Source organism: Engystomops pustulosus, chromosome 1, assembly GCF_040894005.1.
Source record: "Engystomops pustulosus chromosome 1, aEngPut4.maternal, whole genome shotgun sequence".
Classification (NCBI taxonomy): Eukaryota; Metazoa; Chordata; class Amphibia; order Anura; family Leptodactylidae; genus Engystomops; species Engystomops pustulosus.
The window spans coordinates 155171913-155187891 of record NC_092411.1 but is presented as its reverse complement, the minus strand read 5'-3'; the positions used below and the strand labels follow the sequence as shown (position 1 = coordinate 155187891).

Sequence of the window (15979 nt, the reverse complement as noted above, 5' to 3'; positions counted from 1 at the left end):
GGCCTGAGTGCCCACAGAAAGGGCTCCGAGTGCCACCTCTGGCACCAGTGCCATAGGTTAGCCATCACTGTTATAGTATATGAGTAAGATAATATATGGGTTAACTGCACCCAGTACATTGAATCTGACAATAATCCTAGAATTGTGCATGTAATTACTTTATTAAAGCGGTGTTCCAGACAGATGTATCGAGCCACTGAATAGGTCATCAACACTAGATTGTCTGGGGTCCAACAACTAGAACTCGGGGGGGCGTGGCTTGCTGATGGCCGAGTAAGACGTGCTGCTGCTGAGCTCCGTCACCCGCTCCTCACATTCAGCCCCGCAGGACACCATCACCGCTCCGATATCCACACATGGGACCTAGGAGAATCGGTGCCAAGAAGCAGGGAGCTCGGGAGCCGCAGCAGAGCTCCCTGAAGCAGTTTCTGGGCTTACCCGCGCTGCCCGAAGACTCCGATCCCAAAATGGCGGCGACACGCTCCTCACAGGAGGCTGCCATGCGCCCGACACCAGAAGCGCAGGCAGAACCTCCAGCAGGCGCCGTTCCACTGCTGCCGGCAGTGTCCTCGCTACAGCCTGCTCCCGGACACATCTCAGGTGAGGCCCCCGCTGCTACACAGGGGACCACACCAGCCATGATACCGGCTCCACACACCTCCACATTGGAGAAGGACTTCCCCCCACTACCATCTAGGGCTGCCCCGCAGGCGACGGCAACCCTGAAGATACAGGCTGCAGGGGGTAGGTCTGATTCCCCATATGAGGTACTGGCCACGCCAGCATGCCCAGGAACCCCCAGAGCTGACCCCCCAATGTCTCCTCACCTAGACTCCTCTCCATCCCTCACCTTCAGCCCCACACAGTCTCCTTCTGCATCACCATGGACTGCCACCAGGGGTCATCAGTCTCCTTCTTCTTCTCAAGCTGCTCTCCCCATCAGCCAGGCTTGTGATGAACAAAATTGGGACTGGCAAGCACATCTTCGCTCTATCCCTACAAAGGGAGATTTGGAAAATTTGCTCCTAAAGTTGGAAGCGTCTCACAAGAGAGACATGGAAGATATAAAACAAGAAATTCACCATGTGGGTGCTAGGGTGTTTGTAATGGAGGAAGCACAAGACCATACCCAATCTATCCTGGAGGAACATCGTCAAGTCATTATGGCGCAATCTGCGCAGATCTCTGATATCTTAACCCATATCGATGACATCGAGAACAGACACAGACGCAATAATCTTCGAATTAGGGGCCTCACCGAAGACGTTGAACCGCCACACCTAGATGCTTGGGCACAAGATTTCTTCTCCTCCTTGCTAAAACGGCCGCGGAGCCGTCCCATTGAGATTGACCGCATCCATAGGTCTTTAGGTCCGAAATCTACTGATCCCGCGAGACCTCGCGACATTATATGTCGTATCCATTTTTATAAGGATAAGGAAGCCATCCTGAAAGGGGCCAGAGACGCAGAACCACTGTCATTCAAGGGATCCCCCTTATCCATCCTACCTGATCTGGCTAAGCGCACGCTACAGCTCCGTAAAGCACTCAAACCGCTACTTAATGTGCTACGAGAAAGAAACATCACATACCGCTGGGGGTACCCCTTCCAACTCATAGCCCGCAACGGGGGGAAGACCGCAATTTTTCGCTCATTGGCAGACCTCCCGAATTTCCTGGGCATCTTGGAACTACCCATGATCTCCCTACCAGACTGGCCCAAACCACCCTCTTTATCCGTCCAACCACCAAGACCCGAGTGGAAAATGGTGGAGCCTAAACCGAGAAGAGAACCTAAACGTCCGAAGCCTACTCAACATTGAATCTCAACCTGATTTCTTCCCATGCACGGGAGAATTGATCAAGAGGCACCTGGAAGACTTTCACAAGTCACTTGGCTCTGCAATCCCTTTTGCCTCTACATTTTCTCTCCATGTGGACTATGCAACCACCTTGTCCTGCGGATACACGACCGCCCTCTAGGGCGCATTGCCACGAGCGGGCCCTGACGGGGGCTTCCTTGGTCATTCGCTTCCTTCGCCCCGAGAGGGAACTGTAGCCCTAGTGGCTCGATTAGCTCTTCCCTTCTAGAGCAACTAGAAACAACAGGGCAGGAGATTTCTTCCTGCCACAGTTTTTCTTTTTTTTTTTTTTTTTTTTGTTTGTTTTGTTTTTGTCTGTGCTGTCTATAGTCTTTTGTGTGTTCCCGACATTTCCCTTCCTCCCTCTCGTGCCCTCCTATTGGTGCCCGTCACCAATACCTCTCTCCTTTCCAAAGAACCAAGAACCAAGAGAGGCTGTAGATCATGTCCTCCCTTTCTGTTTGCACTTTTAATACTAGAGGCCTCAATGCCCCAAACAAGAGAGGCCAGATCATTTACCGAATGCACCGTAAAAAAGTAATGATTGTTCTTTTCCAGGAAACACACTTTAGCGCTTTAAACATACCAAAATGCCCCACCTCATATTATTCAGTCTGGCATCATAGCACAAACCCAACACGTAAAGCAGGGGGGGTTTCCATAGCCTTACATAAAACCTTCCAACACACCCTTCTTGATTCCAAAACAGATCCAGAGGGCAGATTCCTTTTCTTAAAAATTTCCTTTGCAAATAGAATTTATACAATTGCTAACGTGTACTTTCCCAACCAGGGTCAAGTCGATTTTGGCATCCGAACGCTCCGGGAACTAGCAGAATTTGCAGATGGCTCTCAGATCGTGCTAGGAGGAGACTTCAACCTTGCCTTTGATCCTCTCCAAGACACGACGACCGGTAAGTCTTCCGTCTCAACCGTACAGCTGCGTAGACTAAGGAGATCACTCAGAGACATGCAACTAGTGGATTTATGGAGAATCCTCCACCCTGGGGTGAAGGATTTCACATTCCACTCTGCAGCCCACAATAGCTACCATAGATTAGACCACCTTTTCATCTCCCACCACCTCCTGGATTTAGGACCACGTTGCTCAATTGATGGCTTCCTATGGTCCGATCATGCACCAGTCATGGGGTCCCTCACATTGGTGGCCCTACCCCCAAGACAATATTCATGGCGGCTGAATGACAACTTATTAAATGATGCCCTATGCATATCAGATATTAAGGCGGCCATTCAGTCCTTCCCCTTACAGCATACCGTAGATTCCTCTAACGCCACTCTCAAGTGGGAAGGCCTAAAATTTGATATAAAAGGTATCCTGATGAACCATGGTTCGCGCCTAAAAAAAGAACGCACACACAAACTTAAATCTCTTCTGACGGAGTTGGGTAGACTGGAGGACACTAACAAAACTTCCCCCTCCGACTTGGTCAAAGCCAATTTATCTAATATCCGCCAACAGATCTTGTCAATTTTAGACCAAAAAACCCAATGTACGCGTGATCGCATGCGAAGAGGCTTCTACGAGTATGGGGATAAATGCGGAACATGGTTAGCCAGAGCTCTACATCCCAGATTGGCACGCACCCACATTCTCTCTATCGATTCACCCCTCAAAGGAAAGGTACACGCACCCTCTGACATCACAGAAGAGTTTCGATTATTTTATGAACACCTATATAACATAAAAGATAACACAAGCGACTTACCACGATCGGCTCCTAGGGGAATTGTGGAATATCTTGACCAACACGCCCCCCCTCCTATACCCTCCGAGGCGAGAGACGCACTTGAAGAAGACTTTACAGAACATGAAATCCACCGAGTCCTCAAGGACCTTAAGTCTGGGAAAAGCCCGGGGCCGGATGGTCTCACTCCACGCTTTTTTAAGCTTTTTGGAGAAGATTTAACTCCCATGCTCCTAAAAACCTTTAATGCAGTGGCGGGGGGAACTCCCTTCCAGGCACAGACACTACAGGCTACCATTACCGTACTACCCAAACCTGGCAAACCTTTAACTTCCTGCGGAGATTATAGACCTATATCATTATTGAATATAGATGTTAAACTATATGCCAAAATGTTGGCACTCCGCTTGCAAAATCTCATCCCGAATCTCATACATAGGGATCAGGTGGGGTTTGTGCCTGGGAGGGAGGCACGGGATAACACGGCCAAAACGATCTCCATAATAGCGAATGCCCAACGTAAATCCACCCCCCTCTGCCTCCTTTCTGTGGACGCCGAGAAAGCGTTCGATAGGGTCCACTGGTTATTTTTAGAAGTGGTCCTTCGAAAGATAGGCCTAGGTCCAAAGATGCTACAAGGAATCATGGCACTTTATCACAACCCCACAGCGCGGGTGCGAGTCAACAGCTCTCTCTCAGACCCCTTCCTCATCGCCAATGGGACAAGGCAGGGGTGCCCCCTTTCCCCCTTCTTGTATCTATTGGCGATGGAACCACTAGCAAACGCCATAAGATCAAACCCTGACATCACGGGTCTGAAGGTAGGACAGCGGGAATGTAAGCTATCCCTTTTTGCGGATGACCTTCTTTTATACGTAACATCCCCGACAACATCGCTACCCTCTCTATTAAAGGAATTCCGAGTTTACGGGTCTTTGAGCAACTTCAAGGTCAACACACATAAGTCCGAAATGCTTAACATCACTCTGCCGCAGCATGAGCAGGTACATTTGGAATCCGCTTTTCCATTTAAATGGGCCAGAACTGCCATACGCTATCTGGGGACTAATATATCCTCAGACCCAAGTCTTTTGTTTAACCTAAACTACGCACCAACAACTAGAACTCTTTCAGCGTTCTGCGTTTTGCCAGAAACCATATTGTAGAAACCATTTCTCTCCTATATTTCTGCCCAGGTGGTGTAAATATCTGAGCATGGCCTCAGCAGGCACATTTCAAAGGGAGATGTGAAAGTAAGATTGTGCCATGTCATGAAGGGATGGTATTTTCCGCAAACATTATATGCAATACAAGCTGTGGGTATCGCATAGGTCAAACAAGTACCAATCAGAATGTTCTGGTATTTCCCAGTGATATGATAATGGAATAATATTTGTGGGTTGTGGAAGAAAACTTAGCTTCAAGAGTGTTTTAATGGATTAAAAGGAAGAATAGTAGTAATAGTAGTAGCAGTTTACCAACTGCTTCCTATACTTATAACTGAATGTGGATGCAAACTGCACAAATTCTTCATATAGTAAAAGGATCAGTGCATCAAAGTCAAAAGAGGTTATCCGAGACTACCAATAAATAAAGGACAGGCTGGGGCAGCTCCGCCGCTGCGGATCAGACGGACTGCGGCGTGGGACATCGGGTGCGACGGAAGAGGGGAGTACACGTTTATATTTTTAAAAAGCCTGCCTCAGCCCATCCCTAATTTATTGGTAGTCTCGGACAACTCCATTAATACATTTCAAGGAAGCGTTCCTAGGAAATCCAAAGAAATCCAAAATCCAAATATTATTGGATTGATCACTATAAATAGGGGGCTAAAGATTATAAAGGATATTTTTAATATAGCATAGAATCACAAGAAATAGATAACATAGTTTTATGGGCATCCAAGACTGTGATATAGCAAAATATGGTTATGTGAAGAAGTTCTACCTTTCTCATAAGCCCTCAGGTTTTCTTTCAGGAGTTTGCAGAGTTGATATCCATTTAAATGGAAAAAACGCAACTGTTCTCTAAAAGTCTTATGTTCTACTACTGCTGGTAAAAGCATCCCTAAGCTGCTCCTGGAAATTGGAAGGCCGAGGCCCAGTGCTAAAGTGGGGGCCAAATCAGTTTGCTGAATTATCTCAGGTTCCTTAAAAGTACCTAAAATGGAAGACATACACAAGTCAATAAGCATTATCTTGCCATTAAAGTCTACACAAACTATAAGCATAAGGTTTATAATAACAAAATACAATACTAAAAACTTGATATACATCAAAGTAGTTGGCCACTTCATAATAGAATTGGCAAAAAAAAAAACCTACAATTGAACAATTTATTCTAGAAAGTCTTGGCAAGGCCTCCAGCTGTCTGTCTTGGGCTATGTAAATGCTCCATAAGAGTGTTTTATGTATCTATAGGAAGCAAGAAGATGGAGAGAACTTTATTTAACAACATACTTTTCAGGTTTGTCCCTGGCTCATCCACTTCTGGGCCACAACTGAATGCATAAAGAACCTGAACAGAATGTAGTTGGGGACAGCTGAAAAAACAGTCAAGTGTCCAGCACCATCTTTCATATAAATGGACACCACAACAACAGCTCTACATCACTGATGTAGCCTGCAGACAGGCAGCTGGAACCCTAAACATCTGCTCAAGTATAATACATAAAGAAAGTGTTCATAAAAACATTTACTAATACAGGACAGTAAACAGGAGCACATGAACATAGGTCATCAGAAATAACCATCTTTAGTAGCACACAAATATTGTACCGAGGGCTAGATCAAAGTTATCCAAAAGCATCAAATGCAGTGCGTCACATTAGGACCAGAGAAGAAACACAGTGGGGGTCATACGCCAGCACAATGGGGCAGATTTATAAAATGTTTCCTTAAGGTTAGACAGTGCAGAGTTAGGCTTGACAGTCCTATTATGCACCAGAGTCATATAAGTGTCTATTGCGGGGTGATAAATCTGGTGCAGCATGTCTAGTCGTACTCTGCATAGGCTGTGACCATTGCATTTCCCACTATAGGCTAATACGCGAGTCAATAGGTTTTCCATAAATAAAATGTCTGGATAGATAGAAGTCTCTCTGTATGTGTGGTTAGAAAAAAATACAGTTTTTATTTACTCACAGACTGTTGGAATACGAATTAATGAGTGTTTGGCAAGTGGAATCGGCCACCAAGTTTCTTCAGACATTCGCTGTGTATGTGCCTTTCACACCTGTGGATCTCGGTGTTTCAAATCAGCTGATGTCGACGTCTCAGGTGACCTGGTATCGGCGTCCTGGTCAGCTGACCAGCAATGGGGAGGTAGTATACAGCGGCGAGGTACCCTTCTGTGAGTACAAATACTTATCTTCCTTTGTTTAACCCCTTAAAGAGAACCCGTCATGCAAAATAACCCCCCTAAACTAAATATATTTTCATAAACTGCCATTAGAGAGCATTGCCTCTATCCCTTCATTGTCCCTCTACATGCCTGTAAACCTAAGCAATGAGGTCCTAAAGCTGTATGCAAATGACCTGTGAAATGTCCAATGAAGCATTAGCATATTCAAGCTGTCCACTCTATTCATGAGTGGGAGGCACAGCCACACCCCCAGTGCTTGACTGACAGCCTGTATAATGATGTGAGGCTGTATAATGATGTGCTCACTGGTGCTGGTGGCCACGCCCCCTGCAGCCTGTGTGTGCATGTGTGTGTGTTTAGGAGAGATACAGCAGCTCCATGCAGCCATGTTATAGCAGAACATGTCAGATTCATGTGTAGCAGATGTCTGTGTCTCTCACCTGTATATTAGGAGGAAGCAGCATGTCAGCAGATGACATACACACACTAGCCATGCTTTACTATACATTACACACAGACATGAGCAGGGGGAGGAGAGGGGAGGGGTAACAGGAGTGACATCACTGCCTCTGACCATGTGACCAGCCTCATTTACATGATAAAAAATAGATGATTTTACAATGAATAATGTATGAAATAACTAGATAAAGGCTGGGATGGGATCCTTGTGAGGTGCTCCAACAGGTAGTAGTGACAGGACAAGTGACACAGACCTGATGACAGGTGTCCTTTAAGGACGCAGCCATTTTGTAGCTTAAGGCTCAGCCCGATTTTTTGGATTCTGACCTGCGTCGCTTTATATGGTTATAACTTTTGAACACTGTTAATTATCAAAGCGATTCCGAGATTGTTTTTTCCCCACATGTTGTACTCCATTTTAGTGGTAAATTTTGGCAGATAAGTTTTGCGTTTACTTACAAAAAAAAAAGGAAATATGATACATTTTTTTAGAAATTTGCCATTTTCGAAATTCAAAATCATTGCGTTTTCAGGCAGATAGATTTACCACCTAAATAAGTTGCTGAATAACATTTCCCATTTGTCTACTTTACATTTTCATAATTTCTGAAATGTCTGGATAATTTATTTTGATGTCACGCGGCTTACAAAAAGAATATCGCTTTTCCGGATTTTCAGAATTGACTATTTTGGGGATAAATACAGTTTTGAATGAAATTTTACATATTTAGCATCAAAACCCCCTATATAACCAACCCATTTTCAAATCTGCACCCCTCAAGCTATCAGAAACCGCTTTTACGAAGATTGTTAACCCCTTGAGATCTTCATAGTAATTGAATCAAAATGGAGGTGAAATTTAGAATGGTCAAAATGTTCCCTTATACGTTCATTTAGCCCTAAAATTTACACATTTCCAAAATATAAAAAGAGAAAACCCACCATACAATTTGTTCTGCAATTTCTCCTGAGTGCAGAGACCCCCCACACGTGGACATTACTTGTGTTATGGGTGCACAGCGAGACGCAGAAGGGAAGGAGCACCCTGCAGCTGCCAGGATTTTAGTTTCCACATTGGCCCCTTTTGAAGGCTATAAAATTTTCGCTTTTTCGTTATTGGGGCCATGTGATGGCATTTTTTTTGCGCGATGAGATGCTTTTTCCATTGTTACCATTTTGGGGTTGGTATCACCTATTGTTGAAAATTTAGGAACTTTTTTTGAGGGCAGGAGTAGAAAAGCATCAATTCTGTACTGGATTTTTTACTCTTTTTTTTTTTGTGGTGTTCACCGTATAGACTAATAATCCTGTTATCTTTATTCTATGGGTCGATACGATTACGGGGATACCAGACTTCAATATATTTTCTTACGTTTTACTAAATTTGTCAAACAAAACCCTAATGTGGGGAAAAATCTATCATTTATGTATTGCCGTCTTCCAAGTGGCATAACATTGTTACTTTTTTGGCTACGGAGCTGGTTGATGGCTTATTTTTTGCGGGACATGTTGTACTTTGCACCAGTATCATGTCGGAGTACACATGGTTTTTTGATCACATTTTATAGCATTTTTTGTGGGATTGAATAGCTAAAAATCATAATTTTTGGAAGGTTTATAGCAGTTTTTTTTTACGGCGTTTATCGTGGGGGTTCAATAATGATTTACTTGTATTCTACGGGTTGTTACAGACGCGGTGATACTATATATGTGGGGTTTTTGTTATGATTTAGACTTTTTTGGGGTTATATGTCTCTTTATATGTTATGGGGCTTATGGGCATTTTTATTGATTTATTACTTTATTTTTTATTGAATAACATTTTTTTTTTTACTTTTTCACTTTTTCCACCATGGGAAATGACCAAGCAATCATCTGATTGCTTGTTCATGATAATACTCTGCAATAATCATGTATTGCAGGGTATTATCAGTGTCAGCCTATGCACTTGCATAGGCTGGCACTATGCCAGTAAGATGACGTCACAGACGCCATCTTACTGGCAGTGCCTGCAGGCAGTGCTGGGGACCAGATCGGACCCCAGCACTTCCATAGCAACGATCGGCGCCCCCCGAAAACGGTTCGGGGGGGCCGATCGTGGGGGAAAGACACCCCAGAGACATGTTAGATGCCGCGGTCGCGGTGACCGCGGCATTTAACGGGTTAAGCACCCACGATCGGAGACAACTCCGATCGCGGGTGTTACACTGGGGTGCCGGCTATTAGTTACAGCCGGCACCCCGTGTTTCCCGATGCCGGTTCGGCTCTGATCCAGAGCCGAGCCGGCATAAGCGCCGTGGCGGATATATCCGCCACTGAGCGCTAAGTCACTGCGCTCCGTGGCGGATATATCCGCCACGGAGCGTGAAGGGGTTAAGTCTCCACACGAAGCACCAAAGTATAATTCTGCTATACGTGTTTCAGAGCTGCTTGCTCCTTCCTCAGTAAAGATTAATAAATCTCTCCCAAAGTGTATATAAGCCCTGCCCCTCTACTGTGCCTTGTTTTTTGAAAAAGTGAAAATCGCCACAAAAAACACCACATTGGGTATCGCCATGTCCATAACAACAAGTAGAATAGAATGAAATTGTTACTGAACCCGTACAGTGAAGACAAGTCAACCATAAAAAAAGCTATATAAAAATGGGGTATCGCCATAATTATGATGACCCATAAAATAAAGATAATACATTATTTTTATGGTTTGGTGTTCAGCCAACAGATAAAAGCTAAAAACCCTTAACCCCATTTAATGATTTTCTTTTACTCACCCAGAAAGAATTGATAAAATCTCACCAAATAGATATTTAAATGATGTACCAGAAAAGTGGCTCTCATACCGGAAAAAAATAAGCTCCCATTATAAAAAATCGTAACATTTTATAACCTGTAAAATATGACAATGCAAATCTGCTGTGAATGGCGCTCCTTCCCTTCTATGCCTTGTGGTTTTACCCTACAGCAGATTACCACCGCATATGGGGCATCAGCATACTAAGTTGAAATTGGGTATTAAACTTGAAAGATGGTTTCTCATACATTGATGGGTGTAGTTTCTACATTGGTATAATTTATGGGGTTTTACCCTCTCAAAGTCACTTTAAAACCAAGCAGGTGCCTGTAAATATAGGTTTTGCGATTTTCATCAAAATATGAAAAAGATTATTTTGCAATTATTACTGTATGAATTGACTTGATAAAGACTGGGATGGCACACCTGTGAGATGCTCCAACAGATGGTGGAGAAATAGTTACAGAAACCTCATAACAGATGTCCTTTAGAGTATTACCGATTGGAAATCAAACGTTTCGTTCTATGTTAGACCTTCTTCAGAGATAGGATTGCAGGTGGGTAGAGATGAAGAAAAGAAAGTTCCAACTGGGATAGGTACGCATCTTATGTATTGCCGCACATGGACTGCATAGGGCTGACTTTCGACTGACTTTCTTTTCTTCATCTCTACCCACCAGCAATCCTGTCTCTGAAGAAGGTCTAAAATAGAGTGAAACGTTAAAAAATAGATGTGGATTGCCAACCAGTGATGCTTTAATAAAGAACATTTGCAATTGAACTTCTACTAAGTGCTGTGTTTATTTATTGAAACAAGGATTGGTATCCTACTTGTGCACCTACTAACATTTTTGTTCTGCATGGTGGAGTGACGTGTATTGATATTCTAACTATAACCGCTTATAGTGACACAGGTAAGATTTAAAAAAAAAAAAAAATTGGGCTTGGTCCTTATGGGGTTAAATACTATGTTGTGGTAACATATAAGTTGCATATTTTTGGATATATAAAGAAGAGCAGAGAAAATCTCCTAACTGACTAGTGTAAAACAGGTAACACTAGATAGGAAATCAAGGGTGATGTGAGGTCCAGGTTATGCGCTCACTGCTTCAGCCTGCATGCTCAGAGACATAGCCTCAGAAAGAGACATTGTTCACACAGCACAGTTTTCATGAGGAAGCATAAAGATTAATCCACCTTATATACTCGAGTATAAGCCTAGTTTTTCAGCACAAAAAATGTGCTGAAAACCCCAAACTCGGCTTATACTCGAGTCAAAAAAATAAATAAATCAAAACTCGCCTTTCTGGCGGCACCCGTAGATCTTCTGTGCGATCCATCCGGTATTGTTGTGCTGCACGACGGGGAAGGGGGGGGCTATATACACTGGGGCAGGGGCTGGCAGGCTATATACACTGGGGCAGGGGCTGGCAAGCTATATACACTGGGGCAGGGGCTGGCAGGCTATATACACTGGGGCAGGGGCTGGCAGGCTATATACACTGGGGCAGGGGCTGGCAGGCTATATACACTGGGGCAGGGGCTGGCAGGCTATATACACTGGGGCAGGGGCTGGCTGGCTGGCTATATACACTGTGGCAGGGGCTGGCTACATACTGGAGAGGCTGTGACCAATGCATTTCCCACCCTCGGCTTATACTCGAGTCAATAGGTTTTCCCAATTTTTTGTGGTAAAATTAGGGGCCTCGGCTTATACTCGGGTTGGCTTATACTCGAGTATATACGGTACTCAATATATGGAGGTTATACAAAACATACCTGGCTTCTAATTTGATATGTAAACATCTAATGGTGGGATTTTCTCTTTGGCAACAACAAATAATGACTAAAAAGGAGTACTGAACCCATCCCTTTTATACCTGCTTTGTTTTGAAATGCTGAACTTATTAAAACAAGCGGGGTCTGCACCTCCTCATCAGAAGATCCTCCATGACTTCCGGCTTCTGACATTCCATGATCACCGCAAACAACAATCAAACTTGGGAATGATGGATCTTCATCCTGTATGAAAAGAGAAATCGATAAAAACAACAATGATGCTTTGATGTGCTACATATACACATTCAGTACAACAAAAACACACAGATAAAAAGACATCATGTAGTTACAGGAGGCATAGAGACTGCCTCTCAGAAGCAATTTAAATTGTCACCCTTACAAAATAGTTATGTACATGAAAGCGTGTGAAGCTTCTTACCTTTGACGATAGAGCAGAGTGAATTTTTTTCAAGACAAAGTCCATTTCGTAAAGCTTTGGGCCAATCAAATGGCTGTGTGGTCCAGTTAAATGCCCTATGTGATCTAATCCAAGATAGTGAAGTACCAACACATCCCAGTCATCTCTCTTTAAAACATCATCTAAGTGCCTAGTAACATTATCATCTACCTGAAAAGTAAATGATAAATAGAAATAATATGTAATACAATTTTATTATTAAAGAAAATCTACCATCAAAATCAAGAATGATAAACCAGGGACACTTACTCATATATCCAGGTACTGTGGTATTCTTATATTTGTTATCCATTGCCTCCTTCCTTCTAAAATTAGCTTTTATAATTATGCTAATGAGCCTGAAAAGCCCCTCCGTGCTGCAGATTTACAGGCAGTTGCATTCTGTAGGAGAACTTCTCCCCTCCCACTGTGTCCTCACTGCTAGTGAGATTACAGGAAGTTCAGGGGGAAGGGTGAGACTGAGACGTGCTGCTGTAACAGCATGTGATGCCACAGCTATAGCCCCTTTTGGCTAATTAGCATAATTTTAAAAGTTGGTTATAGAACAAAGGAGGCGATGTATAATAATAATATGCTAATATAATAATATTAGCAAGTGCTCCTGGTTTATCATGCTTGATATTCATGGTAGATTGCATTTAAGAAATCACATATAGGCTTTGAAACAATTGCTTATATGAAAAATATGTAGCTCTAGCAGTACTATTTCATACCTCTGTAAAGTCAGAGACAAAGAAGGAAGTGGTCCCATCAGACTCCACAAAATGCTTTGGAAAAAGTTTTATCCATGTGTCGTCACCATAAAACACTATTCTTTTTCCAGCTTGCTTTGCCTGCCATATTACGTTGTCTTCCAAGAGTTCAGGCGAGTTGAGATTCACTACTATGTCAATAAAGCCAGGTATAGTGCCAGTCATCAGTGCCTGGAGACAGAATAGGTATTTATTCATTCATTTGTAGGTTACACCATACACCAAAAGCACATAGTAAAGGATTGGATGCCATTCTTGAGAATACATGCTTTTGAAAGTGCATATTAATAGCATCATCTAACTAGTACATTTTTGTAAGGCGTATTACATATCTTAACAGTTGATTATGAAAGCTATTTCCAACTATTTTCTTAGCATCAGTGCTGAATTGTAAATGAAGTACGGGTATGTACATTTATGGTCTACCGTAAAAAATACATAGATGTCTGAAATCACTTTTAGTGAAGGTAATAAGCTTTTTAGATGTAGTCTTTCTATGCCAGTTAGTAGACATGGGTTATAAAACAGCCTAGAGGAATATGGGTGGATAGTGGGAATATGCCACTAAGGCAGCTGATTTCATTTTTGTAAATTTTGGAAGAGCTTGTCATTGAGCAAGAATGTAGAAAAAAAAGAAAAAAAGAAAACATGAATGCTTTCCTGCAGAAACAGCCCCACAACTGTAATGGATTGTGCTGGTTATTATAGATCAAAAATGAAGTCAATGAGCTGAACTGAAATACCACTGGTGGAACATGGCATCTTTTTCAAGCTGCTAATCATACTGTTTAGATTAATTCTAGGGTCAATAATTTGGCGAGCTAAAGGAAAATGTAGAGGATTGACATTCCTTCACTCCAATCCATGCTCTATATCTTACTAGTTGAGGGGTCCAATGTAATAACTTGGGTGCTGTCAAGTGTGGATGTCAAAAGGTGTTGAAAAGCCCCTTCTACTGCAGACAACTGTAACACACCACAGCTAGGAATTACGGTAGCCTGGCTCCTATGACGCCCTGCAGAGGTATATCCTGCTTGTGTGACACCAAATACTATCACACACTTTATTTGTGGCAGTAAAAGAACTAAGATAACATTGCTTCTGTTGGACAAGAATTGTGTTACTGTGCCTATAATACACACTTATGCCAAATTGTATCCCCACTTGTTTTTACCTTCTTCAAAGCCATTACAGTGTGATCATACAGGTTGTTGCATTGGCTTTGACAGGTAAAACTTATTGCTGTTATGAATATCATAATACATGTTTTAAAAGTACTATAAATGGACAATTGAAAACAGAAATCTTGTAATAAGAGTTAGACACTAACCTTAATGCGAGGCATTGTAACAGTCGGAGCTGTGGCCATTGCTATATAGCTCAGAGTGGAGCCCTTTTCTATAAGTTGTGTTACATAGCGCATGTGTTCCTTGCCTTTTACACCAAATACAAAATCTTGTCTCAATGCATCTATGAGGACAATGACAACTTTCTTGAACAGAGGATGGGGAAGTTGTGTCCAGTTTGATGTTTTGCCTGATAAAAAAAAATATTAATAAAACCACTGTCAACATTTTTAAATCTCCTCCCAGTATATTGTAATATACACGTCAGATTTTGGATCAGATTTTAAAGGAAATCTGCCATTAAAATCCAGCATGATAAACCAGGGTCACTTACTTATAGATCCAGGCAGCAGAGTATTAAGTGTCCCTTGGGCCCCGGGCTGTTCACACGATTAGGGTTTACCTTGCGCCGAACCAACATGTGCCCGTATGTTAGGACTTAAAGGGGTTTTCACACAAAAGAAAATTCTCACACCCCCTAGTGATGTTTACTCAAAGATCATTTTAACCCCTTACTTTTCAATTTAATTGAGTGTTATTGCTGTTTTAGCTCCTATCACTCTCTAGGCTGGTCAGTGTTAAATCTCAGGGTGTGGGTGGGGAATCACTAAGCAGACACATTATGATCCATCTAGTTTTGTGGGATGACAATGTGGTTACGTTATCAGGGTACAGGTGTATTTACAATTTCATGTGGTGTCTGACGAGAGGAGACAGATAAGAGATGATGAGATGCATGATGCCTATTACACAGAGGCTGACAGACTGTTACTCTCTCAGCACTGCCACATCTCACAGATATGTGCCTGCCTCCCTCTTCCCTGGATCACTTATCTCCCTGTAGTTTGTAGCCTCTCTCTCTGCTCACAATGTACTGACAGGAAGTGATCAGTGTGAGCTCTATACATGGTTACAGGGTCAGAGCAGAAAGAGAGACACAGAAACTCCACAGCACGGCGTCACACAAAAATCCAAGATGGCCTCTTTAGGACCTCAGGATAGCTGGGTACTGTACATAAAAGAGCTGCTAAAACTCGAACTTTTTAAACTAATTAACCTAAGCTGGATGACTTACACACAGCAGCTGAAGGATGGTGCAGCGAATGATTACTTTCTGCCTGTCAGGCACAACACAGTGAATACAGCATTCTATGAAGCACTGCGTAATAAGGGTAAGGCCCCTTTCACACTTGCGTTTTTCACGCGCGTTTTCTGCGCGTGCTTTTGACACGCAGAACTTGCATTGCACTCTGACCCATTGTAATCAATGGGCCTTTTCAGACTTGCATTTTTTTTCACGCACACACGCGCGTTTTTTTTTAACGCGCGTTTAAATCTCGACATGCTCTACTTTTGCAAGTCACGCGAAAAAATGCACCATACAAGTCTACGGAGACGCATCAAAAACGCATTGCACTCTGAGACACTTGCAAGTGCAATG

At 42.9% G+C, this 15979-nt stretch overlaps 1 protein-coding gene across 2 annotated transcripts in view; it reads right to left on the bottom strand.

Moving 5' to 3' along the window:
* Window positions 1-15979, bottom strand: part of PIGG (phosphatidylinositol glycan anchor biosynthesis class G (EMM blood group)) — a 37880-nt gene that overhangs the window by 14705 nt on the left and 7196 nt on the right. Inside the window, exons 2-6 of one of the 2 annotated variants that reach the window (XM_072112049.1) lie at window positions 14523-14728; window positions 13154-13363; window positions 12402-12590; window positions 12064-12205; window positions 5518-5730 (exon numbers count right to left, since the gene is read on the bottom strand). In XM_072112049.1, coding sequence (XP_071968150.1) covers window positions 5518-5730; window positions 12064-12205; window positions 12402-12590; window positions 13154-13363; window positions 14523-14728 — 960 coding nt within the window. Of the gene's footprint in view, window positions 1-5517; window positions 5731-12063; window positions 12206-12401; window positions 12591-12689; window positions 12854-13153; window positions 13364-14522; window positions 14729-15979 lie in introns of those variants that run through there. The other variant, XM_072112055.1, reaches the window with a different exon arrangement.